At 56.4% G+C, this 27,805-nt stretch overlaps 1 protein-coding gene across 2 annotated transcripts in view; it reads right to left on the bottom strand.

Moving 5' to 3' along the window:
* The window catches only part of PITPNM3 (PITPNM family member 3), a 90,786-nt gene extending 63,671 nt beyond the window's left edge, over nucleotides 1-27,115 (bottom strand). The window contains exons 1-2 of one of the 2 annotated variants that reach the window (XM_070560989.1): nucleotides 26,473-27,115; nucleotides 8,561-8,656 (exon numbers count right to left, since the gene is read on the bottom strand). In XM_070560989.1, the coding sequence (XP_070417090.1) occupies nucleotides 8,561-8,656; nucleotides 26,473-26,494 (118 nt within the window). In that variant the 5' untranslated portion in view covers nucleotides 26,495-27,115. Of the gene's footprint in view, nucleotides 1-8,560; nucleotides 8,657-18,504; nucleotides 18,590-26,472 lie in introns of those variants that run through there. The other variant, XM_008519381.2, reaches the window with a different exon arrangement.
* Nucleotides 27,116-27,805: the final 690 nt, after the last annotated feature.

The raw sequence follows: 27,805 nt of genomic DNA, 5'->3' as shown, positions 1-27,805 counted from the left end.
GGGCAGAGCCCTGACCGGGTTCCAGTCCAGACTCTGCTACATAGGAGCCTGCGCCTTTGCACGTGTCCCTCACCCGTTCTTGTTTTCTTATCTCTTAAATGGGAATAACAACTCTGGTTCTGCATCTCTTTCTAGCAAGCTATCATGAGGACAAATGATACAGTAAGTCTGAAAAAGCTACACAAGCCAAAATGCTGCAAACAAGTATCAGGTAGTGTTACTCTTGGGGAAGCAGAATCGTGAAGGGGCTAAGAGCTCAGTTCTGGTGTTAGATTGATTCTTTTCAATCCCAGACGCGCCACCTGAGCTATCTGACCTTGGATGGTAACTTCAGCTTTATGAGTTTCAGTTTCCTCATCTATAAAATAGTATCATAGTAATACCTATGTCATAGGATTGCTGTGAGGATTTATGAGATAAGTAAGGTAAACTGTTTACAAGCATGACTAGCACACAGTAAGACCACAGTAGTGCATAAGAGCATGTGACAATGATGGTACCATCACCACCACCACCACCATTACCACCACCGCCACCAGAGCATGTGGTATTCTTTCTGCCCCAACACTCACTCTTGGTTCCGGTGATGCTGTTGTCTGCCCCTAGGACATTGTGTCCTAGCTCCAGAATGGGGTGGTCGGGGTCAACCTGCAGCCTACCTTGAGTGCCTATGTCTCTTGGCTCAGTAACCCAAGCATGTAGGGGCCCACTTGTTCATTCTAATATTCATTCTACAATGAGTGGATTCCTGAGCACCTGCTGTGTGCAGTGTGAGACATGACCTCCAACCTGTAGGAATCCAGTTTTGTGGAAAACACAACAGTAAAAACCTCGGACACGGTCAAATGAGCGAGCCGGGGCTCCTGGTCCAGGGCCAGGTGTTGAAGCAGGCGCTCAGCAGGAGCTGGCTTACACAGCCCAGCTCTTGTTTTTCTACAGTGTGTAAGCCCTATCCTGGGGGCGTATGTGAGGCTGTCAGAACCCCGAGGGGCCTCCCAGGGCTCTGAGGTCTCAGCACGCCTACTTCTGCACAGCCCTCTGCCTCTCCCTCCTTTCCTAGTTGTGTATAGGACCCTTCTCCATCTTTCCCTCTTGGGCTTTTGTAAGTGTTTCTAGTAAATGTATCTTCCTCTCAGATTCTCCTCATGTTCCTCTCATGCTTGATGTCCGGCCCTGGTCTCACCAGATTCCTTCCGCCTGAGCGCCGTCGCTCTTGGTCCTGTATTTGTCTCTCTCTCAGGCTCTCGGCACTCTGCCTCCTCCGTCCCTCTCTCTGGCTGGGCCTCCTCCATCACACCCCCTTGCTCTGCTCTTGCTCTCTCCTTATCCTGGTCTCTGTCTCTCTCCTCTCTCTGGGCGGATATGTCTCTTTCTGGATCTCTCTGACTCTCCGGGTTTCTCTTTCTTCCTTCTCTTCTTCCTCTCCCCTGCCCCTCAGGATCTCTCCATACCTGCAGATCTTTCTTGCTCTCTCCGGTCTTCTCTTTCTCCTTCTGGGTCACTGTCTCTCTTTCAACTCTCTCTGGTTCTCTCTTGGCGGGGGTGGGGGTTGTGTGTGAGCGTCCCTCTCCCCATCCTCTCTGAGTCTCCCTTGCTCTCTCCCTGTTTTCTCATATTTTCCCTGGCTTTCTTGCACACTCTGCCCTTCCACCCCATCCCTGTCTCTCCAGCTGCTCCCCGCACCCTCCTCTCAGACATGCTTTCTCTCCCTCTCTGGGCCTCTCCTCTCTCCCCGCTCTCAACACTCAGCCTTCAGATCTTCACTCTGGCAACAATGGGCTTGTCCCCTGAGTGGCAGCAACAAAACATACACACACACACACACACACACACACACACACACACACACGGGGAAGCGGCAGCCCAGACAGCTCCTTTTGGAGTCATTCAGGAAACCACGGACCACGGCTCAGCTCTGAGTCTCTGCTCTACTTCTCCTCATTGTGGAACGTGCCTCCCAACAGGGCCCACAGAGGCCGCAAAGGGCTCATTTGGATAAATGTCCTGGTTGTCGATTTTGCTTTCCAACTTCTACTGACTGTCCCCTGCATGCTAGTTCTCATCCCCAGCGACATCTGGTGCAGACACAGTTTTGCACCTACTTCACCCCCGAGCCCCAGCCTCTGCCCAGACTAGGTGCCCGGCTGAGCCTCACCCACCAGCACCACAACCCTGGCCTTGACCTCAGACTGATTTTAACCTCGACCAATGCCTGGATACACCACTTTAAGGACAACCTTCAGTGCCATAAGGAAAGCCTTTTTTCCTACCCCAGGGCCTTTGTTTCTGTTGGACCCACAGGACTTCAGAGCAGGGACTCTCCTTGTCCGGTGCCAGGAAGGCGTCACCTCCAGCTCACAGAGCTGCGGGCTCGGTCACCTTCCGTAGTCTGCCGGTCTAATACCTCTATCACCCTTTGCATCAGGCCCATGACACCAATCTCTCCAACCGCCTAGACGTGCATTGCTCTGGGGCCACTGGGATATAAAATTGTTAACCTTCCCCTGTCGCTGTGTAACACTCACCCCCATCCCCCCACCTACAGTCATCACCACTGCTCTCTCTTCATCACAGAGGGATGGTCCCCACTCAGCCCACTCCCAGAAACCTCTGGGGCCAGCTCCATGCATTCGCATCTCCACTTCCCCTCCTCCAACAAGAAGGAGGGCTGGGGCTCAGTAACACATTGTGGTTTGCTTCTGTGAGGGCTCCTTTGCCCAGCTTTCCACAGTGACATCCTCCCACTACACCCACAAGACAAACCACCTCACCCCTGCCGTGTTCCAGAGGACGGACCTGAGGCTCAGAGACTCAAGACTTGCCTGAGGTCAGACAGCGGCCAGTGAGTGGCCCAACCCTGATGAAAACCTGGGTCCTCTGACCCCAGACAACATGCACTGGTCTCCTCTACCCTCCCTATCACCCTTTGGGGTTAGAAGTGCTGCCCCCCGCCCCCCACCCAGGCTGTGTGATCACAGCAAAAGCCCAGACAAGGAGGAGAAGACCTGGGATGTGCCCCTTATTCTCCATGAGACCCGCCCCTGCCTTAGAGCCTTTCTCTGTAAAATGGGATGAGTTATCCCTGTGCCACCTGCCTTTCCTGGTTGCTCTGAGAAACCAGGGAGTTAGGGCAACGAGCAGGATCTCTGCCAGAAAGAGTCCAGCTCCTCAGCCCCCAGCCTCCTCCCAGGTGGGGGAGGGGAGGACCCCCGGTGCTGGGCACAGAGAGAGCAAGAGAACAGAGGACACAGAAGACATGGGCAGAGACAGAAAGGCAGAAACTTCCAGCTTCCCACCCAGGAGAACTTCCCTCCCGCTGCCCAGGAGGGAGCCCCAGGCGCTGCTCTCTGTCAAGCTACCCAGGGCCAGACGTGCCCTGAAAACAAGCCCTGGCTCCATCCCCCACACCCCATCCCCATTCTCACCCCCAGCCCTGCCAACACTTCCCTCCCTGCACCTGTGAAGCCCCGCACCTTCAATTTACAGATGCAGAGCTTTGCAACCAGTCCACGGTCACACAGCACCGCAGGGGCAGGGCTGGCCAAGAGGCAGGTCCCCTGCCTGCTCCCTCAAGCCATTTCCCACTAACCCTACCTTCCAGCAGTTACGTTCATGGTAAGAGCCTTTGTTTGTACCTAGATGCTCGGTGGCTTTTAAGATTCCTCTAGTTGCACTGTTTATTGCATCTAAGTAGAAGTTTAAAGTCAAGGATGCACTGATATTATCCAAATGAAGACACACATTTTGCTATAGAAACAGGCCTTGCTGGACATGTCCAACCACATCCCAGTAAACTCATCCGACGCCACATCGACACTCCCGCCTCGACCTGAACCCTTCGAGGAAGAGCGGGTCCAAAAGACAGCTTCATTTTCTCTCTAGAACTCAGCACTTCATGGCCAGGAACCATGTGAAATCCAGCTGTCCCTTCTTGGCCTACTGAGCTCTTCTTACCCACAGTTTCCAGCCAGACCACCTGTCACCCAGCAATCTTCATCGCCACAAGGAGAGCTCAGGCACTCAAGGTCCCTGCACGCTTCCATTTTGCCGGTCCATCCTGCACCAGAGATTCTGAGTTTTGAGTCTCTGGCCTCCTGCAGGGCAGGGGTACCCAGGGCCACCCCGAGCCTGGGCAGGAAAGAGGCTACTGGGTCGGGTCTGCTGGGGCAGTGGGCCAACTTCACGAAGCCCCCTTCCTCACTCTTCCCACACCAGCCTTCCTACTCGTTCTTTCGGTAAAAGCTTTGCACTGGCTGTTCCAGCTATCCAGAACACTGTTCCCCCAGATCCTCACATGGCTCATTTCTTGTTATTCAGCTCTCAGCTCAAGGACACATTTTCTGGGGGCTTCCTACAGTCACTCAGTCACTCTATCATATTGCCTTATGCTATATTGGGAGAAGTGCCTCCATTTCTTTAACAGTATTACTGAGGTAGCATTGACATTCAATAACCTACACATATTTAAAATGTACAATTTAAGTTTTGACATATGTACACACCCATGAAACCGTGACCCCAGTCAAGATAGTGAACGTGTATCCATCACCCCCAGAATTTTCTCCTGTCCTTTTCTATCCCTCCTTCCCACCCCCAGGCAACCACTGATCTGCTCCTGTCGCTGTAGATGCATTTGCATTTTCTAGAGTTTTGCACAAATGGAATCCTACAGCACGCACTCTTTCTCAGTCTGACTCCTTTCACTCAGCATGATTATTTTGAGATTCATCCATATTGTTGCATGTGTCAGCCGCTCCCTCTTTCTTCTTGCCGAGTAGCATTTCATGGCACGAATGCACAGTTGGTCACTCACTCAGCCGCTGATGGACACCTGGGCTACTTTCAGTTTGGGGCCACAATAAATAAAGCCGCTATGAACATCCACGGAGGCATCTTCACTTGAACATATGCTTCCTTCCCCTTGGGGAAGCTCCTAGGAGTGGAAGAGCTGGCACATGTGGCGGTTAACTGTGATCAACATTTTAAGATGCCGCAATCTATTTTCCAAAACGGTTGGACCATCTTACACTCCCAACAGCAGAGTCTGCAAGTTCCAGTCCCTCCACATCCTGGTCCGCTGTTTCAAGGAGCCATTCTAAGAGGTCTGCGGCAGCATCTCCCCGTGGTTCGGGTTTGCATTTCCCTAATGACTAACGATGCTGAGCAGATTTTCATTTTTGCCATCCATATGTCTTCTTTGGTGACTGTTCCTTTAAGTTATTTTATTCGTGATAATTATCAATGTAACCTACTTTCTTATATATGATAAGATCCATGAGGGCTGGGACAGGGTCTGTTTGCCCCTGTGTCCCCCACACCTAGAATAGTGCCTGGTACCTGATGGGCAGACGCTCAATAAACACTTGAAAAAAGTGAATGAATGGGTCTGAATTCTAGCCCCTGCTCGGCCTGACTCTGTGTGACCCTGAACAAGTTCCCCAGTTCTCTGGCCTCAGTTTCCCAGCCTGTAAAACGGGACAGGGGCATTGAACTCAAAGACCTTGAAGGGCCCCCAGCTCTAACATGGTCTGGATTTGAGGCACATCCCTCTTGGCCACCCTGGGTTTTCCCTCACTCTGCACTCCAACCTTTGTGGACTGGCCTGTGGCTCCCCACACAACCGTTGACTGTATTGACAGGAAGGGGAGTGGCGCCTCTTCTGGGTCTGGAGACCTGGACCCCATCGCCCACCCTGCCACATCCAATCAGGGGCAGCAGCCACCCTGAGGCCCCAGGGCTGCTGCCATGGCCCAAGGAGCTGGCATCCTGCCCAGGGGCTGTGGACCCAGACAGTTTCATACTCCTGTCTGACTGCCCCCAAGCCCTCCCATGCCTTACATACACAACCAGAGCCCCCCCAGAGCCTCAGAGTTTCCCCTCTGCTGCCAGACCACAAGCCATGAGGTCTCCAGTCCCACCAGGTAACCCTTAGTGCTGGGCCAATGGGCTGGAACCTAAGGAAGAAAGGGAGGGAGGAAGCTCCCAATTTCAGTAATAAGTCAAAGAAAAAGGCCTGACTAGATGCTGAGCTCCTGGGTTCCTCTGCCCTCACCTCACTGTGGGATCTTGGGAGGGCCTTTCAATGCTCTGGCCTCAGTTTCCCCATCAGTGCATTCAGGAGGAGGACACAACGTTCCAGGGGCCTGTTCAGCACTGACACCCAGCCATGTGGCTCCCCCACAGCTAGAGTTGGAACCGCAGGAGGCAGAGCCCCATGGCGGGCCGGGGTCCCGGCTCAGGCTGGGCTAGAGAACAGAGGGCAGGGAAGTAGCCATTCAGGCACACCCAGAGCCCTGGACACCCACGGCCTGGCCTTGGATGCTGAGACAGCCGGCCGGGTCAGGCCTGGATCAGCTCCTGGGAGCAGAGAAGCAGATGGCTTCACCTCTTACTGCCTTAAGCCAAGGAAATATGCAAAGGCCTTGTCCAGGGAGGCCACGTGGAATAGACGGGAGGTGGGGAATTGGCAACTCCCCAAAGTACAAAAGAGGGTTCCAGCAGCCTATGGGCGGGTCCTGTGGCTGAGGGCTGGGATGTGCTGGGGGAGATGCTGTGGGGTTGGTGAGATGAGGGGAGAGCAGAGACTCAAGGTCAGGTAGGGAGAGCTGGGAGGTGGAAGACAGAGAGAGACAGGAGGGTCTGCAGTCCGAGACAGTGGAGAGAAGGCAAGATGGAGGTGAGGAGAGAGGGGAGGAGATGAGACAAAGGGAGAGAAGAGAGGGTGGGGCCGCCAGGAAGAGAGGAGTGAGAGATGAGGCCAATCTGGGAAGCGCAGACAGAGCGGTGAGGTAGCGGGAGGGGAGGACAGAATGCTGAGCGAGGCGGTGGTCAGCAGGGAGGGGAGCCGGACTCATGCACGGCTGCTCAAAGGGACAGCAGGTGAGCGGGGCCCCGAGGGACAGAGATGCAGCTGACCCGCCCCGCCCGCAGACACCTCCCGCAGCAGGCCGTCATCGTCGTCATCTGGGAACGCAGAGCCCTGGCAAACTGCAAAAATATTTTAAATTAAAGTGTTCTAAGCATCAAAATATTGAAGCTGTTGTTGTCACACTGTGGGTTAGTTGCTATGGAGAAACTCAGCCCCGGCAGTCACTCCAATCAGACGCCAGTGGGAGACAGGAAATGAGCCCCGAATGGGCTGGTTTAGGGTCGGTGTCAGGGAGGGGGGTCTCCACCCAGAGCCAGGAACAGGGGAGGCTCCAGGTGGGACAGCACCCACTGCCCGGCTATGCTTCTCCGAAAATCACCGGAACTCGGTCTTCTCCATTTCTGGAAGCACAGATCTGATAGGGAAACTGAGGCCCAGAGAAGGTGGAAGACTTGCCCAAGATCACAGAACAAGTCACTGGCCCGGCTGAGACCACATCCCAAGTGTCCCGTTCCACGCAGGTACCCAGCACATAGTCTGTTTCTCTCTCAAGATTCTGTTTTGCCAGGCATTTCAAAGCTGGCCCCGTCTCAAGAATGAGTCAACCCTCCAAACGTGGGGACTTCCCAGAGTTGGGCCAAGCCAGCCAAGTGAGACCTGGGGACCCTCCTAGGCTGGGGAGGAGGCCGTTGGTGCTTCTCGCCCACTCCCACACAACCCAGGCGAGCACGGCTGTGAGGGTCCCCTCTCCTGAATTCCAGGCAGACCCCGCCTCCCACTGGTCCCCACACCGGCCCCACATGTTCTCACCTCTGAGCCTTTGCTCAAGCTGATCTCTCTGTCTGAAATGCCCACCCACCTGGTGCCCTCTCCTCCAGTGCTCACAATGCATCTTGTTCTTCCATTCCCCACTTAAATGGCGTCCCTTGCTATGTCCTGCTTGCTGGCCATGCACCCACCACTGGGACACAGAGCTGATGTCCTGCCCCCTCATCTCTTACCTGAATGTCTGCAATAGTCTTTCTAACTGGTCCCCACCTCCACTCCGACTGCCCTCCCTTCTATGGGCTGATCTTCTAAGTCGCGTACTGGGTCACTGGCAGCCTCATCTCTCCTCCCCGCTGGCTGACTACCTCCCGCCCCACGGGCCTCCTGCAGTTCCTGGAATGCTCGCATCCTTCCTGCTTCAGCACCACCACACCTGCTGTCTCCTCCGTCCGGAAGGCCCTTTCTCCCACTCTTCACCTAGCCACCTCCTACCCTCAGTGCTGCAGCGAGGAGGTCACGACCTCCCCCACTAACTAAATTAGGAGCCCCCCATCATCACCCTTTCTATTAACACCTGGTACTTTTCAGGCTGTGGCATTATTCCCATTGGTGATTGCATTTTCCTTTGTGTAATTCTTTAATCTTTGCCTCTCCTCCTAGCCTACAAGCCTGATGAGGGCAGTGACCACACCCATCAGTTCATGCAGTATCCACAGCACCGCGCACGGGGACTCAATGAATATCTCAAGGAGTGAATGAAGGAATGCTGAGCCCGGCCCTTGGGAGACTCACCGACTGGGTAAGTGTGGAGTGTGGAACTGCGGTGTCTGAGTGGGGAGGGATGCTAACCCCCAACAGAGATCCCCTTCTTGAGGCTTCTAGGAAGGTCACTCAGCCAGTGATGGGAGGATGGCGTTTACTCACCTCTAGCATCAAAGAATTCATCATCCGAGCTCTCCACTGAATCGCTGAGGACATTTCGAAGGTGCCAGGGGGCACCGCCGCCCGGGGGAGGGCCACCTGCCAAAGGGAACACACCCGTTAGCCAAGCCTGAGACCAGGTCCCGGCATGCAGGAGGTAAACCCAGCCCGCCCCTGGACCAAGGGTCAGTCAGTGTCCTGCATGTCTGCCCTCTCCCTTCAAGGCCTCAGCACCTCACAGAGCCGACCCGCTACTAAGCTTTGATGTAAGCCCCAAGGACCTCTATGAGATAGCCCAGCAGGGCAGGAACAAGAGCGCCCATTGCACACGCACCAAAACTGAGCCTGGAGGCAGTGAAGAGACATTGCTACATCAGGCAGCACAGGGGATGCTTTCCTGTGTCAACAAATGGTCTCAGCTGCGTAAAACAATGGTTCATTTGTCATTCCCACACAGGTCAGAAGGGGGCTCAATCATGGTGGTCACTCAAAGGCACCACCATCTTGTGAGGCCACCATCTCAAAGTGAGACTTTAAGGTCTGCTCAAGCAGGAGAGGAGAGCACAGAAAGTCACGCCCAGTCGTAAATGCTTCTTCCCACAAGTGACACATTTCTGCACACAATTCATCCGCCAAAGCGAGTCGCACGGCCGTGCCCACTTCAAGAGCAGGGAGTGGGGAAGCAGACATCCTGTGTAGTGATGTCCACCTCACACAACACGTGCGGGCCTGCCGGGACTGCAGCCTCCAGTAGAGAAACAAGCCCCGAAACAGGGGCCCCGAAGTTGAGCTCTGTGCCATCTCTGCTCCTGGCAGCCTGTGCGCCCATCCTCTTCCATACCACAGCCTCACTTTCCCCCTCTATAAGACATCAAGAACAATCAATCCTGAGCTCGAAGGATCAGAAATAACATGCTCAGCACCTGTACCTCAGGAGGCCCAGTTACAGCTACTGCTCTTATTATTAATATCCACGTGGGGCTGAGTGGTTCCAGGAGCAAGGACACACAGAGAATGTGGCCTCGTGCCCTGAATCCTGCCCCAACCCATCTCCTGCCTCGGGACCAGGGGGAGGAAGGCCAGAGATAGAGCAGGGTCCAGGAGCCTCCCCCACCCCGCCCCCCTTCTCTGAGCTCCCTCTACTAGGGCCTTTGGGACTCACATGGAACCCGCTGGTGCCCAGCACACCCAAGAACTCCTCTGCATGCTCCCTGGACACATGAAATACTAAGGATTGCAGACGGATTAAAATCTGATTGTAAAAATTAAAACTATAGAAGTGTTAGAAGAAAATTGAGCTGGTGATTTTCCTGAGGAAATAATCAGAGAAGCACACAAAGAAGGAAGTGTGCACTTGATCCTCCCAGTGTTCTGGTAATGCCAAAAAACTGGAAGAAATGCCAGTGTCCATCCACAGGGCACTGAACGGACGTTCATAAACAGCCGTAAAGGGAATTCTTTGCAACTGTTGGAAAAACGAGGTCACTCCTATGTATTGACAAGGAAAGATGCCTATGGAGTAGGATTAGGAGAAAAAAATACAGGTGGGTCCCAGAACAGTTTCTTGTGACCTCATCTTTGAAAAACATACTTATATCTGCATCCTGAGGATATGCGCAGCTTGTTAGTTAAGAGCTCAGACTCCAGGGTTGAGGAGATCTGGATTCAAGCTCAGGCCTCACCTCTTAGAAGCTGGGTGACAGCAGGTGAGTCCTTTCCCCTCTCTGTGCATCAGTTTCCCCAGGAATAAAGTGAGGATAACTCACACCTGCCTCATGAGCTCATGGTAAAGATTAAACAAAATGCCTCAGCGTGCTCAGCACAGGGCCTAGCATACGGCAAGTGTATAAATACACTTACAGATGCATTACAGTGTCTGGAAGGACGTGCCAAAACATCAATAGTCATATCTCTGCAGAGTAGAATTTGATACAAGAGGCAGAGGAAGCAGTTTTTACACTGCACATGTAATTTCATATGATTATTCATTTTATAAATTCATCTTCTTAGTTTTAGATGTACATTTCTGGAGCCGGCCTGGTGGTGTAGTGGTTAAGTTCATGTATTCCATTTCAGCAGCCCAGGGTTCACAGTTCAGATCCCAGGCATGGACCTACACACAGCTCATCAAGCCATGCTGTGGCAGGTGTCCCACATATAAAATAGAGGAAGATGGGCACGGATGTTAGCTCAGGGCCACTCTTCCCCCTAAAATTTTTTTTAAAAAGATGTACTTTCTTTCACACTTTAAAATTGGGGTGCATCTTACATGACGGCATGGCACAACTTAATTGGCATTGTTATTTCTTTCTCGGGGTATCTAAAATAATGGTGCATCTTACAACTGATCGCATCTTAGATTCAATGGAAAACAGTAAAACCACCATACACACAGGGTACATCTACACCAGGACTTTGGCCCTGGCCACCAGGCACACATGTCCTGTCTCCAGAGAGACCTGGGTTCCTGTATCAGTGATGCCCCTGCCTGTACAATGAGAAACCTCACAGAGACTGTCCAGTGAAACTTTTCAGCTCTGACTGATATTTGAGGAGCCCGCCTGGCACACAGGAGGTGCCAATGAACAAGTGAGGGCGGGCACTCCCCCAGCCACGGCTAGAGGGCACACTGTGGTACAGCGCTTAGAGGACCTGCTGCAGCCCCAGCTCACCACGCCCTGGCACCCTGCAGGATGCTGGCCCTGTGCCCTGCCCTGAGCCCAGATCCCAGAACATAAGCTGTTCCTCAAGGGAGAGGCCAGCACAGGTCAGCCCAGGGACACAGCCCTCCTGCCTGTCCTCCCGCCCCACCCACCGCAAACTCCCAAACACTCACACAGCTTGAGCTCCATGGCTTGGAGCCAGGTGAGAAGCACATTCCAAGACACAAAAAATGCAGAGGCCACAGGGACCACTCACCAGGAGTCACCTCTAAGTGCAAAGCTGAATCTGCCCACACTCCCTACGGGGACCCTCTACACTTTTGATTCTTACCCACCAGTGTGGACAGCACGACAGGCTGGTCAGCAATTTCCTACCCATGGCCCACAGATTCACTGCTAGCACCCTGGAAGTTCTAGCTGGCAGAGTAAGACAGGAAAAAGAAATAAAGGGCATACATTCGGAAAGGAAAAAGCAAAACTCCCTTTATTCTCAGATGGCATGATTGTCTATATAGGAAAAAAAAACCCTCCATAACGACTGCAAAAAAAAAAAAAACTACTGGAACTAATAATTGAGTATAGCAAGATCAAAGGATAAAGAGCAATATAGAAAAGTCAATATACAAAAGTCATTGCTCCTATATATCAGCAATGAAGAACTGGAATCTGAAATTTAAAAAATAATACCATTTACAATAGCACCCCCAAAAAATAAAAATTTAAAATAGAAGAGCTTAGGTATAAATCAAATGTATGTGAAGATTTCTGTGATTCAAAAAATACAGTCACTTAAAATTCTTTCTGAATTTACATTAATTTTATGTTTTCTCAATCAACAGACACTAAAGGTACAAAACGTATCACATATACTGTATCACCATAGAGATATCCCTTGCTGTCCAAATCTACTCCATTCCTAAGAAGCAAGAATTTGGATAGTCAGCACCGTCATATCACCCTTCTCTATTTGGTGCCTGGGTTTTGGATGGCAAGCAGCAAGTTTCAGTGGGGAAGGGACTATCCGAAGATTTCTGAGTCTATTTGGTTCCCGAGTTGGAACAGAGAGGGCTCGGTGAGACGTTCCTGGACGTGGTGGCCTTTATATCTACACAGGACACACTCCACTCGAGAACAGAGGCAATGACATTTCTGCCAACCTCCCCCTCACAAATAGCGTGTGCCAGAGCCTGAGGGAAGGAGGAAAGCTCTAGAATATGTCCCTCACTCACCACCCACATCCTTCCTTTGGGCCACCAGCATCCTAGGTCACCGCCACACTGGTAACACGTGTGATGGGCTGGTCTCGTGGGCGTCCCAGCTGGGAGAGCCCGGCAGAGGGGAAGGGCCGGGGGCCAGCTCAGCTCCATCGGAGGGAGGTGTTCTCCCCTCTCGAGGTGGGCAGAGAGGGAGGGGACTTTAGGGTGTCAAAGGGAGCTGCCCATCCCACAGGAACTGTGTTGGGTGCCAAGGACAGCAAGGTGACTAAGAGAAACGGGGTGGGGAGGACTCACAAAGCTTACATTCTGCAGGGGGAGGCAGACTGGAAACAAGTAAACCCCACAGATAGTGCCATCAGGAGAAAGCGCCATGAAGAAAAGAAAACGGCTCCCTTCCTACCTCCGCTATGTCTCCCTTCCTCTTACAGCACAATTATAGCCTAAAGGATACACAGGGACGAACTCGTGGGTCTATACATCCACTGAGGGACAGTGACAAGGGCGATCAGCCCCAATTACCAAAAGAACTCATCATTTACTCAAGTTACAGACACTGAACTAACCCTACGCCTCTCCTTTCAGATGAAACTTTCACCTGATTCTTGACTCTCCTTTGTGGTCAAAATCTATATTTGAATTTCTTTCCAAAGGTGTATTTTATCTTGTTTACTGTTATCCTCTTTGTTTGCAAAATGCATACCTGCATTGGTTTTTAAACATGTACTGTCAGTTTGATTAAATGTGCTCCAAGCCCCTCCCTCCTCGCAGGCAGGGGCCGCCCAGATCCACCGTTGGAAAGGTGGGTGCCTGCGGGGATCCAGGTTATTTATCTTTGTATAAAAAATAACTCATAAAAACAGATAGTGCTGGGAAGCAGCCCTCACCCGGCTTCTAGGTGGGAGACGCTGCCTCCACCTCTTTCTCCAGCATGCAGACTTTTTAGCAAATGGCAAAGGTCATCTTTCCAAAAAGGAAAACAGCAAAGGACAGAATATCTTGGGAGGTGAGGGGAAGACCTTTCTGAGAAGGTGTCAGGTGAGTGGGGGTTTGAATGATGAGGAAGAGCCAGACATGCGAAGCATGAGCATGCAATGTGTGTGTGCACGCCACTCCTGCACACACACGTGTGGCACAGACAGGCAGAGTGTATGGATGAGACCTTCCCGGATGAAAGAGCTAAAGGACTAAGTGGGCCTGTCATGGATGGGAGCTCGGAACAGGTGGGTTTTGAGGTTCCAACCCTGACCTAGGGTCTATGGCCCACACACTTTAGGAAGAGGGAAACACAGATGCCCAAGAGGGTCAGGGAGTCTCCTGAGGGGCAGGGCGGGGGGCACAGGTCAGGGGTGCTAAAGGTCACACACAGTCTCCAGAGTCAGAGAAGGTGGGCACCACGATCCCAGAACAGTGATGGCAAAGGATGGGAAGCACAGTGCCCCTGACAGGGGTCCCTGCCCTACACGTACTCTGCGTTGTCTGTGTCCAGTACGTGGCCCCGGGCTGAAGAGAGCCAAGAAGTGTTCAGCAAACAAGCAAATGAATAAAAATGATCTGCTGAGTAAATAGAGTGTGCCAGACCCTGCTAGCTGCCTCACAGGTCTTATCTGAAGGAATCCTGACCAAGCCCCACGGAGTGGGTACCATAAATCCCCATCTTACAGCTAAGGAAATAATGGCTCAGAGATATGAAGTTGTTTGCTTGAGGTCATAAAGCGAATAAGTGATGGAGGCAGGATTCGAACCCAGAGCCATCTGACTCCAGGGTTTGTGCTCAGGACCACCATGCTGGGTGCTCTGTGTCAGAGCTTAGGGCAGGGGTCCCAGGTCCCCCCCTCTCTCCATCACCTGCTCTCTTGGCCAATCATAATCCTCCCCCTGGCTGCTCTTGGGGGCCCCAGCCCTGGGGGCAGCTCTCCCAGTTCTAGAATCATCTGCCCACCAGGTCCGCAAATTAGTGTCTGGGTGAAAATCTAAATGTGTCTACATTCCTCAGAGAGTGTGAGCCTCCCAACCAGCCACTCGCCCTTCCTAACCCACACACAGGCACACAGGCTCCCATATTTTCTCTCTGTGTCATACACACACACACACACACACACACACACACGAATCAGCTCTCAGCCGTGGGTGAAAATTTAGCAGAAAGGTTAGAGCGTGCGCTTTGGACCGACACAAACCGAGATTCAGCGTTATCACTTACTATGACCCGAAGCAAGTTAACCCCTCCGATCCGGCCTTTTCTCATCTGTAAAATGGGTATCATAATTCCCAACTCACTGTTAGGAGTTTTAACTAAGATCATCCGATAATGTGTCCAGCACTGCCCGACCCTCGGGGGGGAGATGGTGGCCCTCATTAGCTGCAGGATCAAGGCTAAGGCAGGGCTCCAGCAGCCACCTGCACCCAGGGGCCTTCCAGGCAGCTTGCAGGGGCCCTCCCCAAGGCTGTAGAGCTCCTTCTGTGTCCTCCAAGGCCCAGCCTACACCTCTAGCAGACTCTCCTTCTGTCCCACCTTCACTACCACACTTATTTAAAACTCTAAATCAGGATGAAAGAGAAAGGGGAACACCCTACCCCTCCCCCAGCAACTGGAGAAAAACAAATTCTCCTTCACACCCCATGGTGCCCCGGTGCCCCTGCCCCGTTGCCCCCACCTCCCACAGAGCTCCAAGCTGGGCCTGCGGTGGGAGGGGCTGCTGAGAGCCAGCCCCACTCTCTCTCCTGGCCCATCTCTCCACCGCCTTCAGGTCCAGTGCGGCCTCCTGGACCTTGTCACAGGCCTGGGTCTCCCCGGCATGGGTGCAGCCAGAGGTCCCAGGTCAGGTCATCGACGGCACTTACATGCCTTCCCCACCTCAGCCCTGGCTCCCAGGCACCCAGGAACAGGTAGACGGAGACACAGAGAGGAGCCTGCTGTGGGGTCTGCTCTATACCAGGGACCCCAGGGCCGCCCCAGCCAGAGGGCAAGAGCCCCACCAGAAGGGAGACACCGCCCGGCTCTCAGGAGCCCTGTCTGAGCGGAAAGACAGTTCACAGTGAGGAAAGCCCAGGCACGGTACAGCGAGGGCTGCAGGGACTGGGCGACTCTTCTGGGCCAGACCTTGGGCCAGATGGTGCCCGGGAGGAAGGAGTCGAGGACAGAGCTGAAGTGGATCTGTCCCTGCCCCTGGGTGCCAGCCTCGGGACCCAGTCCTGCACTGCCCCTGCCCAGAGCACAGGACAAACAAGGAGCGGGCAGCCTGGCCCCTGCCTAAACGCCACACACATGTGTCCCATAGATGTGGACGGCACCTCCCCAAGGCAGTGACCCTGCAGGCTGGAGGGGCCCGGAGGCCTTCCTGGGGGAGCGCCCAAGCTGAGCCTTAAAGGAAGGATGGGCAGGGTTGGCCAGGCTGGGGAAGAGTGGGAGGGAAGAGAGACACGGGTCAAAGCAATTGGGCATCTCCCAGGAGAAGCTGGATCTAGACCTCTCTCCTCAAGGGTAAGACGTCTGGTTTATCGGAGCAAGGGAGGGGACTTGGGTGTCTGTGACAGCCACGGCTCTGCAGGTGTTCAGGTAACACCCGCCAATCCCCAGACCTCCAGGGAGCCACGAGCACCTCTGAGTGAGCAAAGGTGGGGTGCCTGGCGCTGGGCTGCCCCTGGGGCTGTGGCCGCCCTGCCTGAGGCTGTGTCTGAAACCACGGCCGGACCCACCTGCTGAGTCGGAGCAATCTGTGCCTCCGAAGAGGAGAGGGGCCGAGAGGAGGAAAGAGCTCGGCTGCCGGCTATCGGCTCACTCCAGTGGGCCCCTCGTGTCCTCTCTCTGTCTCTCACACACATGACACACACACACACACACACACACACACACACACACACACACACACAGAGGCAGGAGAATGGCAGCTCCTACGAGCACAGCATCTAGCCTAACTGCCCACAATCAATGCTGCTGAGAGAATCAGGCCACCAGACTCCCCATGGGCAGCAGGAGCCCCGTGGACACGCAGAGCCAGGAGCGCATATGTGGCTCACACAGCCACTCACATATACACAGCCTCACACATACCTTTAGAATCACTCTTCCCTGCTCCTCAGTACCAGCCCGGGGTCCCAGGGGTCTGCAGCTGGGATGATGTAGCGTGGGAGACGCGTGGAGTCCAGGTGAGGCTCCCATGCGCCCACCTCCCTGGACTCCACGCATCTCCCACACCCACCCCCTCTCCGCCCCTCCCCCTGGGAGCCTGGCCTTCCTCCTCGTGTCTCATGGGCACCGCTAGTCCAATCCCACTCCCCTGGGGGCTGGTTCACAACCAGCGCTGCCACTTATCAACTGGTGATCTTAATAAATGTCACTACACCACTCTGTGCCTCAGTTTCCTCTTCTGTGAATGGGGGTAATAATTGCACTCACATCAGGTTGCTATGAGGATTAAATGAATGAATATTTGAAAAAGGTTTAGCACAGCATCTGGCACTCGGTGCTATGAAAAGGTTTATTAAATAAAATAAATGTCATGATCACCCATGGGTCTTTCTTTGGTCCTTTCACACGTGGACACTCTGAGGGGGGCGCCCTCTCCTGCTCCTCAGGCCCCTGGAGTAGGAGCCCAGAGGGCAGAAAAGGAACAACCCTCCTCTCCCGAGGCTGGAAGTGCCTCGCCCCCCACACTCCTGATGCTCCTGGCGCCCACTGACCCCTCTCTCCTCTTGCCCAGTGCAGCTCCCTGGGCTGGGGCTAGCCCGCCCCCCAAACCTAAGTTACCCAAGGCCAGGACCCATGCTCTCTCCCAGCATCTCCACCCACCAGTCTGGGCTCCAGGAACACGGTGCCACCGGGAAGCCCCCACACCACGTTCTTTCCCTCTAAGCCTTTGCTCCTGCAGGTCCTGATGCCTGAAACGCCCTCCATCCCCACCCCAACCCCAACGCCCAGTCATGCTGTTTAAGAACCAGCTGAGCAAAATTTATATAACGTTATAAACCAATGTTACCTCAATAAAAAAAAAAAAAAAAGAATCAGCTGAGGAGTCAGCTGAAAGCTGTCCTCGACCCTCCGGCTGGCCTGGGTGCCCGTCTCCGCTGTGATCCCAGGATGTCCTTTGCCAGTGCCCATCAGAGCATCTCTTGGCAGGCTGGGGGCAGGCCTGCCTCGCCACTAGGCTGTGGGATCCCCCAGGCAGACACCTGGTAGGAATCATCTCCAGGCCCATAGTCTCTCCCGGCCCAGGGCTGGGCACAGAGACAGCTCTTGTATTGCTCAGTATGGCCCAGCACAGGGTACATCTCAGGAGGGCTCCAGCTCAGGGAAGTATCCCAGAGGGAAGGTCCTCAGGCTCCCTCTCTAGGTCAGGATGGGTCTGGGACCACACCAATCCAGGGCCAGCCAGTCCATGCTCAGCCTTCAAGGGGCTGTGGAGCTACCCAGGGAGAAACAAGAGGCCAGGAGAAGCTGCTTCCAGCAAAAGGCATTATTGAAGGAAACCAGTGCTGGCTGGGGGCTGGTTGCTATAGAAACATATCCTAACCATCTCCCAAACTGCTGTATGCGCCACTGATGAGCTTGTGCGCTGGGCTGTGTCGGGGGACATGCCAGAAGTGCCTGTCCTCTGGGGTTCCCAGCACCTGGAGCCCAGATCCTGGAGGACCCAGACAGAATCCAGTGTCCGGGGCCAGCAGGCAGCTCCATCAGTCCATGGGGGCACTCAAGGATTGAGGCCGAGACTCCAGGCTGCAGAATTATCCTGAGACGAGCCACAGCCAAACCTTGACTTCAACCACAGCCTGAACCTTGACCTGGCCACAGATCAGGTCACAACCCTGGTCACAGAAGAAGCTGCAACCCGGCCACAGACCAGGCCTCAACCCCAATCTCAAACCAAGCCGTGAAGCTGACCACAGACCAAGCCACAGACCAAGCCTTGAGCCGGCCACAGATCCAGCCACAAATTCGGCAACCCACCAAGTAATGACTCTAGCCACTCACTGTGGCCTGACCCTGGCCGTGAACCACACCAGGCACCATCAAGAGGCTATATCCTATAACTTCAAGGATATTTTCACGCCAGCATTAAACTCCGTGCACCTTTTACACCACTGTCTGGGATTCGCATGGCCTCCATCACCGTCTTCACAACAGCCCAGTGAGGTCAGTCGAGAAGAGCCATGAGCCCATCTGCGGATGAGAAAGTGCAGCTCAGAGGAGGAAGATGACCTGCCCACTGTCACGCTCCCTGTCCGGGGGGTGGGCTGGGGTGGGATTAGAATCCCAGTCTCCCAGCAGGACACAGTTGGCCAAACCAGTTGCTTTGGAAAAGATGTGCTTTTTGAAGACCTGCTGGTATCTCATAAATATGCCATTTAAATACCCATTAATTACCTTATTTAGGAGATAATTAGTGATTAATAGCTTTGGCTATCTATTGTACTATCATTTGCTCTGCCAACTCGGCTTCTGAGTTATTTGGAACAATTCTCCCGCACCCCAGATGTCCCCCCGCTGTCCCGCCAGACTCTTGCTCCAGAAGGAAGGCTCTCTCTCCTCCCTCTGCAGGGACTCCCAGAGCACCTGCCACTGTGGGCTCCGCCATCTCCAGGCTCCTCAGGAGGACTGCGGCGGGTGGGGGGGGTCCAAAAGCCGGGACCAAGGGGCCCCTCAGCAGCCGCAGGAAGGCACTTCTTCCAATCATCCCGGGACCCCCTAGGGGGAGCAGGCAGAGAAGCCTGGGACTCAGGCACCCAACCAGAGCATGGGAAGGCCAAGTTGGGGTCACAGACTCTGTGGAGGATGCTGGGGACTCTTTCTCAGACCCCCGCCTCAATGAGCCGGCCAGCTTTTTCGTAAGGGCACCGAAGGCTACCATTAGCCTGAAGCAAGCAGCAGCAAGGGAGTAGCCCCCCCCCACCCCGGCCAGCAAGGGCCAAGGTGACCCTGTGTGGGCCACGGGTACCACCCACAACTCGGGTGGCTATTGAGCAAGGATGAGGCCCAAGGTTGCCTCTGCCCCCAGGCTCTCCATTTGGTGCCAAATCACAGGCAGGGAATTGCCAGCCAGGACCCCGCAGGCGGGCTGCATAATGCTCTCATTACACTGTACCAGAAGGGAACAAAGAGGCAGCCGGGGATAAACCCCCCCCACTGGGCAGTAATGGGAAGGCTGAAAATAGCTCTTTCTACCACGAGGGATGATTCCAGAGTTGCTCAGCTGGGACCAGCCTCATGGGGGGTTGGGAAGTGGGGGCGAAGGGAGAAGGGAGCCACGGGCACTACGGCGGGGCCAAAGGGAGTTAGATCCCGAAGGCAGTGATCTGGACCACTCTAGAGCAGTCCAGAAAAGGTCAGGGCTGTATGAGTGATGAGTAGCCACAAGTGCCCCAAACCTCCCAAAGACAGACACCTAGAACCACGGCAGCCCCCCAGAGCTCAGAACCCTGCATCCCGTACACCCAGGTCTCTCCCTGAGGAGGCCAGGAGCGCAGGATGTGACGTGCTCCACAAATACTGAGAGCTGAGCAAACAGCATCGGCAGCAGACAGCTCCGGAGAGGCCTCTCAGATCCAGAACTCAACGCCCCTCCCAGACAGAGCCCGACGCGGTTCTATTTTTGCTTTCAACCCTTGTTTGGCATCTCCAGCTAACAGACGGCTACTTCCCCTCCCTCCAGAATAATGGGTCATCTGGGAAGGGGAACACCTACATCCTCTCTGGCCTGCCCTTTCCCAGGTCTGCAAACAAACAGGCTGACCCTCCCAAAGGAAGACCAGGCTCTGGACACCCCTGGGCACCCTTCCTTGACAGGACATCAGCTCCGAGGTCTCCTGCTCACCAGCCCTGGAGAACCTCACCAAGATGCCTGGAGTGAGGAGCTTGACACCTGAGAACTCCAGCTTCCAGAGGCAGATGCCACGCCACCTGCCCCCTCCCAGCCCTGGCTCCGCACGCTGACCCGGCTCCCCGCAGCCACAAAGCCTTCCCCCTGGGGTCCTGAACTCACCCCATAGACAGGCCACAGCCCAAGCCCCTGCATGTCACCCCCAGCCTCACACTCAGCCCTGATGGGGCAACATAGGCTCTCAGCCTGGCCACAGCCTGATCCGTGGCTCCATCCACAAGTGACCCTCACAGATGCAGCCCTGGGAGAGCCTGGAGGAAGCAGGGCAGGGGCCCCACTGCAGGGACCCAGCTCCCAACCCAGAAGCACTCACAGGCAAGAGGCTTCCCCCCACCCCCACCCGCCCTCCCCACACACGTCCACCCTCCCCACGCACGCACGGACTCCTGTGGGGGCTGATGGCCACACAGCTGTGCAGGCCTCCGCAGGCAGATGTGGGGCCCTGGAGGTGGCATTTACCTCCGGCCTGACTCACTAAGGCACCCATTCCTTTGTGAAAGGGGGTGCAACTTAGCATTTTCTTTCTCTTTAGAAAACAAGAATGTTCAAAGAGACAGAGTGCGTAGAGAGATTTAAGGGAGTGGGTGGGGAGCTCAGATCTCATTTGATTTCCAAACTCATTTGTTATGCATTCTCTCCTCCCCCTCCCACCCCCAGCCCTTCCCCTGGGGGCTCTGGCAGCCCCTTCCACGTGACTCTTGGCTGCAGATGTGGGAATGGGGTGGGGGCCCGGGATCCCCAGTCCTCAGCTCCCCGTTTGTTCCCCCATCCCCGCCACCCCTCTGGGAGGGTCCTGGGGGGGTAGGAGAAGAGAAGAGGTGAGGCCCCTCAAGATGTGGCAAGGCCAGCAGGGAGGGAGGCCAGGAAAGAAGAAGGAGCAGTGTCAGAGCTGGACCAACTTAAAGCTCATCCTGACTCTCACCTCTTCCCTCCCCCTGCCCCTTTTACAGACGAGGAAACTGAGCCCCAGAGGGACAGTTCAAGGTCAGGAGGTGAGCCAGGTCTCTTCTTTGTCGCACAATTGAACCCCTAGGAGTGCTGAATCCAAGAGCAGAAGAGACCGAGCTTCTGATTCCAGCACTGCCTCTGACTTCACGTGTGATTCTCGAACCAGACACTTAACCTTTCTGGGCCTCGGTTTTCTCATCCTTAAAACAAGAATCCCACTGGGCCTACCCCAAAGGGATGCTGTGGATCCACTGGGTAGGAAAGCAGGTTGAAGACCACTACAAACAAATGGGCCAGATTGTCCCCAAGATGCTCATCCCGGACTCTGCCTCCCTCACCCAAGCCTGGGATCCTGGAGAATTCCCAGGAGGCAGCCGGGTCGTCCCCAGTCCTCAAAGCCTCACTGGCCTCTGGGAGTTCATGCCTCTGTCCTTGAAGACACCAGACGTCAGAGAAGAGCTCCTTGCCTATGCAGCCTCAGTCTCCACCCTGCATAATTAACAGGTAGGATGGAAGATCGCCAAGCCTCTTCTAGCCATGAGCTATCACAATACTCTGAGATGTACACGAGAAAACATCGCACTTCTGGCCAATCCGACACAGATACGGCCCCAGCAGGGGGAATCTAGCCATGTCCTACCCTCTGTGTCCCACACTGGACTCTCAAACACCAGCCAGGTCACGGGGCCTCCAGCTGGGACAGGGGCTACAGGCCCAGGGTCAGATGCTTGATGTGGGACTTCTGTTTGAGCTGCACTGTCTTTGACTCATGCAACCACATGGCAGCCAGGGCTAAGAGGCAGCAAAGATCGCAAGCTGGGGCCTGCTGGGTCTGCTGCTGTGACAGATAACTCGGCAGAGGAACAAGAGACCTGCCCAAGTTCAGGCACTTCCCCGACGGCAGGGAAGTCCACAAAGACTTCCTGGAGGCAGAGTTTTGGGAAGGCCTTGAGTCAGGACACTGGCGTCTGATTTGGCCCCAGCCTTCCACGTGGGGACCCGAGAGGGTGAATTTGCAGTCTCCTTGCAGAACATGACACCCTTCCCAAGATACACAGCAAAGCAATACAGGGACCCTAGGCCTGGGAGTTTCTCAGAGTCGTGCCTCGAATCCTCCGGTGCCTCCCCAAAGTCCTGAGGGTCCCAGCACTGGTCCCCGTCCCAACCTCCCAACAGCCCCTCCTCTGGGAGATCCAGCCACTGCCCCCTGACCCTGGGAGCCGGGGAGCAGGGGGCCCAGGCAAAGGTCTGGTTTTGGGATGGTGACAGGGCAGCTGACTCAGCAGAGCAAGGTCTGAACTGAGACTCAGGAAATGCAGGTTCTAGGCCCACCTCTGCCACCACCTTGCTCTGCGGCCTTGGGCAAAGAGCTGTTCCTCCCCAGGCCTCAGTATCCTCTTGTGGACCAGGGCTTTGAACGTGAGTATGTGGAGTGGATCTGTATTTTACTGACTCAAATCACTGGATTTGAGCCACACCAGCCCCACGGCTCCTCCCCTCAGAGCAGAGACTACACCTGGAAGCAAATAAACTGGTTCCTCCAGCCTGGAAGGCCCAGCCCTGGGGCCCCAGCCCGGCCTCTCCAGATGGTCCTGCCCCAGCCTGAGAGGTCTCAAGACACTCTTGACTGCTCCCAGTGTTCCTGCCCCGCCGGGGGCCTCCCACTCGCTCGGCCCCAGGCTGCAGACACCTCTGGGGTACAGAGGGAGGGCTACGAGGGAGAATAGGAGGGGCGGTGCCCTGGCATGAGCCAGAACAAACCCCTCCCAACACAGACAGCTCTGCCAGGCGGGCCCCCTCCACCCTCCCAGGAGCCCTCCCGGAGCAGCCAGAGGGACCTGTCGAAACACCCCCATCGATCGTGCAGTGTTGCTCTGTCTTCCATCTCTCCAGACTCCCTTTCAGCTTTCCGCTCCTCCAGGAACCCTCCACCCCAGCCAGGTGGATTCCTCCACCTTTGGGCACCTCCTGCCCACGTGCCCTAGCCCCACCCTACTGCGGTCCCTCCACACTTACGTCTCTCCCATTCCAACCTCTGCCTCTGTTCAAGCTGTGACCCTCACCTGGAAGGCTGCCCCCTGCCACCCTCCTGTCCACATTCTGCTAGCCTTTAAGGCCCGTCTCCCAGAGAAATCCAGCCTTCACTATTTCAAGCCACCACTGGCCTCTTCTCTGTCTGTACTGCACTGGGCGCCGGAGCTCTCTATTGTAAATTATCGTTTCCTCAATGGAGCTTGTGGATGCTGTCCCACCCAGCCGCCCCCCCCCCTGCCCCCCCCAGCTGGCGTTCATCCACAGGTACGTCTCCCTCCTCCGCTGCCCACCAGACGAAGAGCTCCCTCAGGGCAAGACCAAGGGCTTTCCTTCCCTGCCTTTCCTCTCAAGACTGGATGTGGGGCACCCTAATGATCCTGGTCTATGTGACTGAACTCTCCCCAGAGATTGGGAACTGGGAGTAACCCATTTGGGATCCACCCTCTGCGATTTATCCAATCCTTTCTGGGACCTGATCACATTTACTTCTGTACCTGGCAATGTGAAATTCCTTTCACTGTCTCCCTTCAGCTCCTGTCTGACACGGTTGACACAGCCATGGCTGGCTGCTCAGGCTGTGCACTGCACAAGTCCAGGGAAGCCATTTACAAGACCACAGTGTGATGACCCTGGAGTCATGCACCATGGTGGCCCTGGGGCCCAAACCCCTATCTCTTCCTTCAGTAGGTGGTCTCTTGGCCGGTTTTTAGAGGGAACACCTCTCTGGTCACAGAGCAGACCCCTCACTCACAGGCCAGGATCCCACAGCCCCCACCCCTAGCCTTCAGCCCCCCTTGGTTCTAGGGTCAGTTCCCAGAGTGAAGATCTGGTCACTTCTGACCATCAGTCTGCCCATCCGAGGTAGTCCATCCTGAATAGCCACCCCTCTCTGTGTCACAGCCCCTCCTTGGGCCTCAGTTTCTCCAGCTGTAAAGAGAGGGACTTGGGCTCCTGATCTCGAAGGACGCCCTCTGTCCTAAAGTCCCCCAATCTATTCTCCACAGGCTTTGCCCATGGGGGGATGTGACCCCCAGGCCCACATAACTGCATGCTGTTTTCAGTTCAGCAGGCTCAGGAGCCGAAAGAAGAGAAGGGACACTTACAAGATGCCAAGGAGCCTGGAAGAGCTGAGAAAGGACAAGGAACCCCATCTTGCTGGTCAGTCCCAAAAGGCTCTGCGGGGTGGCAGCTGAGTACGGGAGAGGGGAGTTGGACTGTTCGATCCTCAGAGGAGGGGAGTCTGCGCTGCCCTGAGGGACCGGGCTGAGCAGGAAGTCACAGCAGGAAAGACAAAATGCTGGACCAGCGCGAGGCACTGGTGCTCAGAGCAGGGCAGTTTTTCCACTGGTGGAGTAAATTCCCATGGATAACTGGCCCAGGGACCAAAGGACCCACAGGCCAAGGCAGAGGCGCTGGGACCACACCCCCATTCGGGAGGGGGGTGACCTATCCGGGTAGCGAGGGAGAAAATCCATCACTTAGAGTTCTTGGAGTCCAACAGAGCCAGCCCTGCGTCCAGGCTCTGCCCAGACCCTGTGAGCTGCCTGGAGGGAGCTGTGTCTCCCAGTGCCTGTTTTCAGAGCTTTCAAAGCGGGGAGAGTAACCTTCCTCCCTCCCAGGAGCACTGTGCAGTCAAGTGCTTAGCATGTTGCCTGGTACACAGAACAAGCCGCAACTGTTTGCTGCTATTAGGATGACAGTGCCCTGGCAGGTGATCCAGCACGGGGTGTGCCCGCACACGCACACACATGCACACACAGAGCTGGGCGGTAGGCGGGACACACACCCTGCCATGTGCCCTTTGGGAGGAGTGGGGGTGGGTAAGGCCCGGGGCAGGGAGGACAAGGCAGCCTTTCCCAGCCTCACTGGTGTCATCTCTCTCCCGGTGCCCTCTCCAGAGGCGAAGAGGGAGGGAGGTGAGAAAGGGGGTGTTTAGGAATGTTCCACACTCGCTGTGTCTCACACACAACCAGCCCCACCCCAACAGGACTCCTCCTCTGGGACAGAATGGGAGTACATTCTCGGGTACCCAAATCCTACGCCCAGAGCACACACAGGGGGTTGGGACCCAGCCCAGGATCCGGGGCAGCCTTTGTGGGTCACAGTGGGTTTACACACAGCCCAATGGTAATCACACCAAGTGTGTGTATGGGTGAATTCACACTCATTCCATCACCGTCATCACTTCTAGGTGGAGGCATAGGGTTCACGCCAGGCCAATGCCGAGTCCCAGGGGATGGCATAGCACCTGCCAACGTCACAGGCTGGGTGTGAGTTTGTGGTCGATTTACACCCGCCAGCCTCACAAAGCCAGCCCTGCTGAGACCAGGCTTGCTGCCACCACCGCATGGCCGGCCCTGTGGGCTTTCCTCAACCGGGGCCTCCCCAGGCACTATCGGGCCCAGAGGGTGCAATCAGGGGCAGAGTCTGGCCCTCTCCGGATCCCCAGTCCCAGCCCAGGGCCTGGCCCAGAGCAGAGGCTGGTGAATGAACGTCTGGCTGAATGAATGAACGAACGACTGACGCCCACTCCCTCACACCACGGGCTACACTGCCTGATCGCGGGAGGGCAGAGCCCCCAGGACCCCAGAAGAGGCCCCACCTTCAGACCTCTGCACCGAGGCTCTGCCTCCCAGGGTCGGGGGTGGGGGGAGGGGGCGGGACGGCTCGCTAGCGGGCGCGGCGCGGGGCGCCCCTCCTTCCCGAGAAGAAATCTGGGTCTCCTGACGGAGCTAGGGGCGGGGGATTGTCGCGTCCTGGATAGAGCGAGCGGCAGGACAAGGGGGCGCGTCCTGGTTTGCGTTGGGGGGCGTGGGATGGAGCGGCGGCCGCGGGACAGCCCCTTCGGTCCCCGTGCCCGGGTGTGCCTGGGGCCTCCGGAGGGTGCTCATAGCTCCCGCAGCCGGACTGGACGGGGGCGCCGCAGACCTGGCCCTTCCCGGCGGGGCCGTGGCGAGGGGGACGCGGTGTGCCACGAGGTGACCGGGGGCGCACGAAGGACGCGGGGCGCGCGGAGCCCCCTCTCCCCGCGCGGGGCTCGGGCCTCGCCGCCGCGCGCTCCCGCCCTCCCGGACCTCCGCCCACCTGCGCGAGGGGCGCACCTGGGCCGGCCGCCCCTCCCCGGGCCGCGCGGTCCCCGCTCCCGACCAGCGGCCCTGCCCCGCGGCGCCCGCCCTCACCTGCACGGCCCGCCTGGGCCATGTCCCGGGCGGCGGGCTCGGCTGCGCTGCCCGCTCCTCGCGGCTCCCGGCCCGGCCGCGGCCGCCGCGCCGCCTCCGGCCCGAGCGGACTCACCGAGCGCCGCGCCGCGCCGCGCCCCCGCCCCGCTCGCCTCGGCCGCCGCCACCGCAGCCGCCGCGCCTCGCCGCTCCCTCCCGCTGCCTTAAAGGCGCCGAGCTGCGGCCGCGCCGCCCCCCGCGCCGCCGGGGAGGGCCTGGCGGAGGAAGGCGCCCGACGCCGCCCCCGCCGGCCCGCGGCCGCCGCGCTCCAGCCCGCTCCGCTCCGGCCCGCGAGGCCACCGCAGCGCGCGGGGGGCGGCGGCCGAGGGGCCACGGCGACCGAGAGCCGGACGGGCGCGGAGCAGAGAGCGCGCGAGAGACGCGGAGACGCTGCGGTCCAGACGGAGATGGGCACGCGGACTGGAGTCAGGGGCGCAGAGACACGGCGACACCGCGCTAGAGAGAGACGCCCCTGGGGCCGAAACGCCCACGGGGAGAGAGAGAAATTTGGGGATAGAAATTCTGAGGGGACTGGAGACCCCGAGCCTGGCACCGGCAGAGTGACGGAGCCAGCAGGGACGAGGAGAGAGGAAGGAAGGAGGGATCGGGGAGGCTCCCACGAAGCCACGAGGGAGGTGGCTCCAGGGATCAGAGACAAGAGCAGACCCCTCCATCAGCCCCCACGCCAAGAGTTCTGGATCATTTCTAGGGTCTGCCCTAGCCTCAGAGGGGAAGGGGTTTCTGTGCCTTTAACTCTAAAGGAACAATGTAAAACACATGCAAATCCCACCGGAGAGTCCAGACCAGAGCAGAGTTTGGGGAGGCCAGCAGCCCAGGTGTGAGCAGTAACCCCCTCCACTGCCCACACCTGGGAGGGAGACATTCTGGTGCACAGGCCTGGGGAAGGCCAGGAGATTTGGGTTGTGGCTTCTGCCTGGTGGCAGCCAGGGATCCCCACAGTCCAGCCCCAACAGAGGGTGGGAGCTGGCCAGTTGTTTGGATGGTGCCCAGGTGGGAGGCGGCCCCAGGGGAGAGCCGTCCCCTCCATAGTTCAGGGCTGGGCCAGGTCTGTGGGCCCAACAGATGTCCGACCAGCCTTGGGCAGCTCCCAACACCCCAAGGCCAGCTGCCTGAAGCCCTGCTGCTGGAAGCGGGAGGGGTCGCTGCTCCTCAGATGACTTTTCAGCTCCCACCAAGCCCTCCCCTGAGAAGATGCCCTCTGCCTCCTCTGAGGATTGGTAAGGGCTAAAGACAGTTACAGTCTGCAGCCAGGCCCCACCCACCCTGTGCCACT

The sequence above is a fragment of the Equus przewalskii genome, chromosome 10 (genome assembly GCF_037783145.1).
Source record: "Equus przewalskii isolate Varuska chromosome 10, EquPr2, whole genome shotgun sequence".
Classification (NCBI taxonomy): domain Eukaryota; kingdom Metazoa; phylum Chordata; class Mammalia; order Perissodactyla; family Equidae; genus Equus; species Equus przewalskii.
The sequence above is the reverse complement of the archived record's forward strand: the minus strand, read 5'-3'. Positions and strand labels throughout refer to the sequence as shown.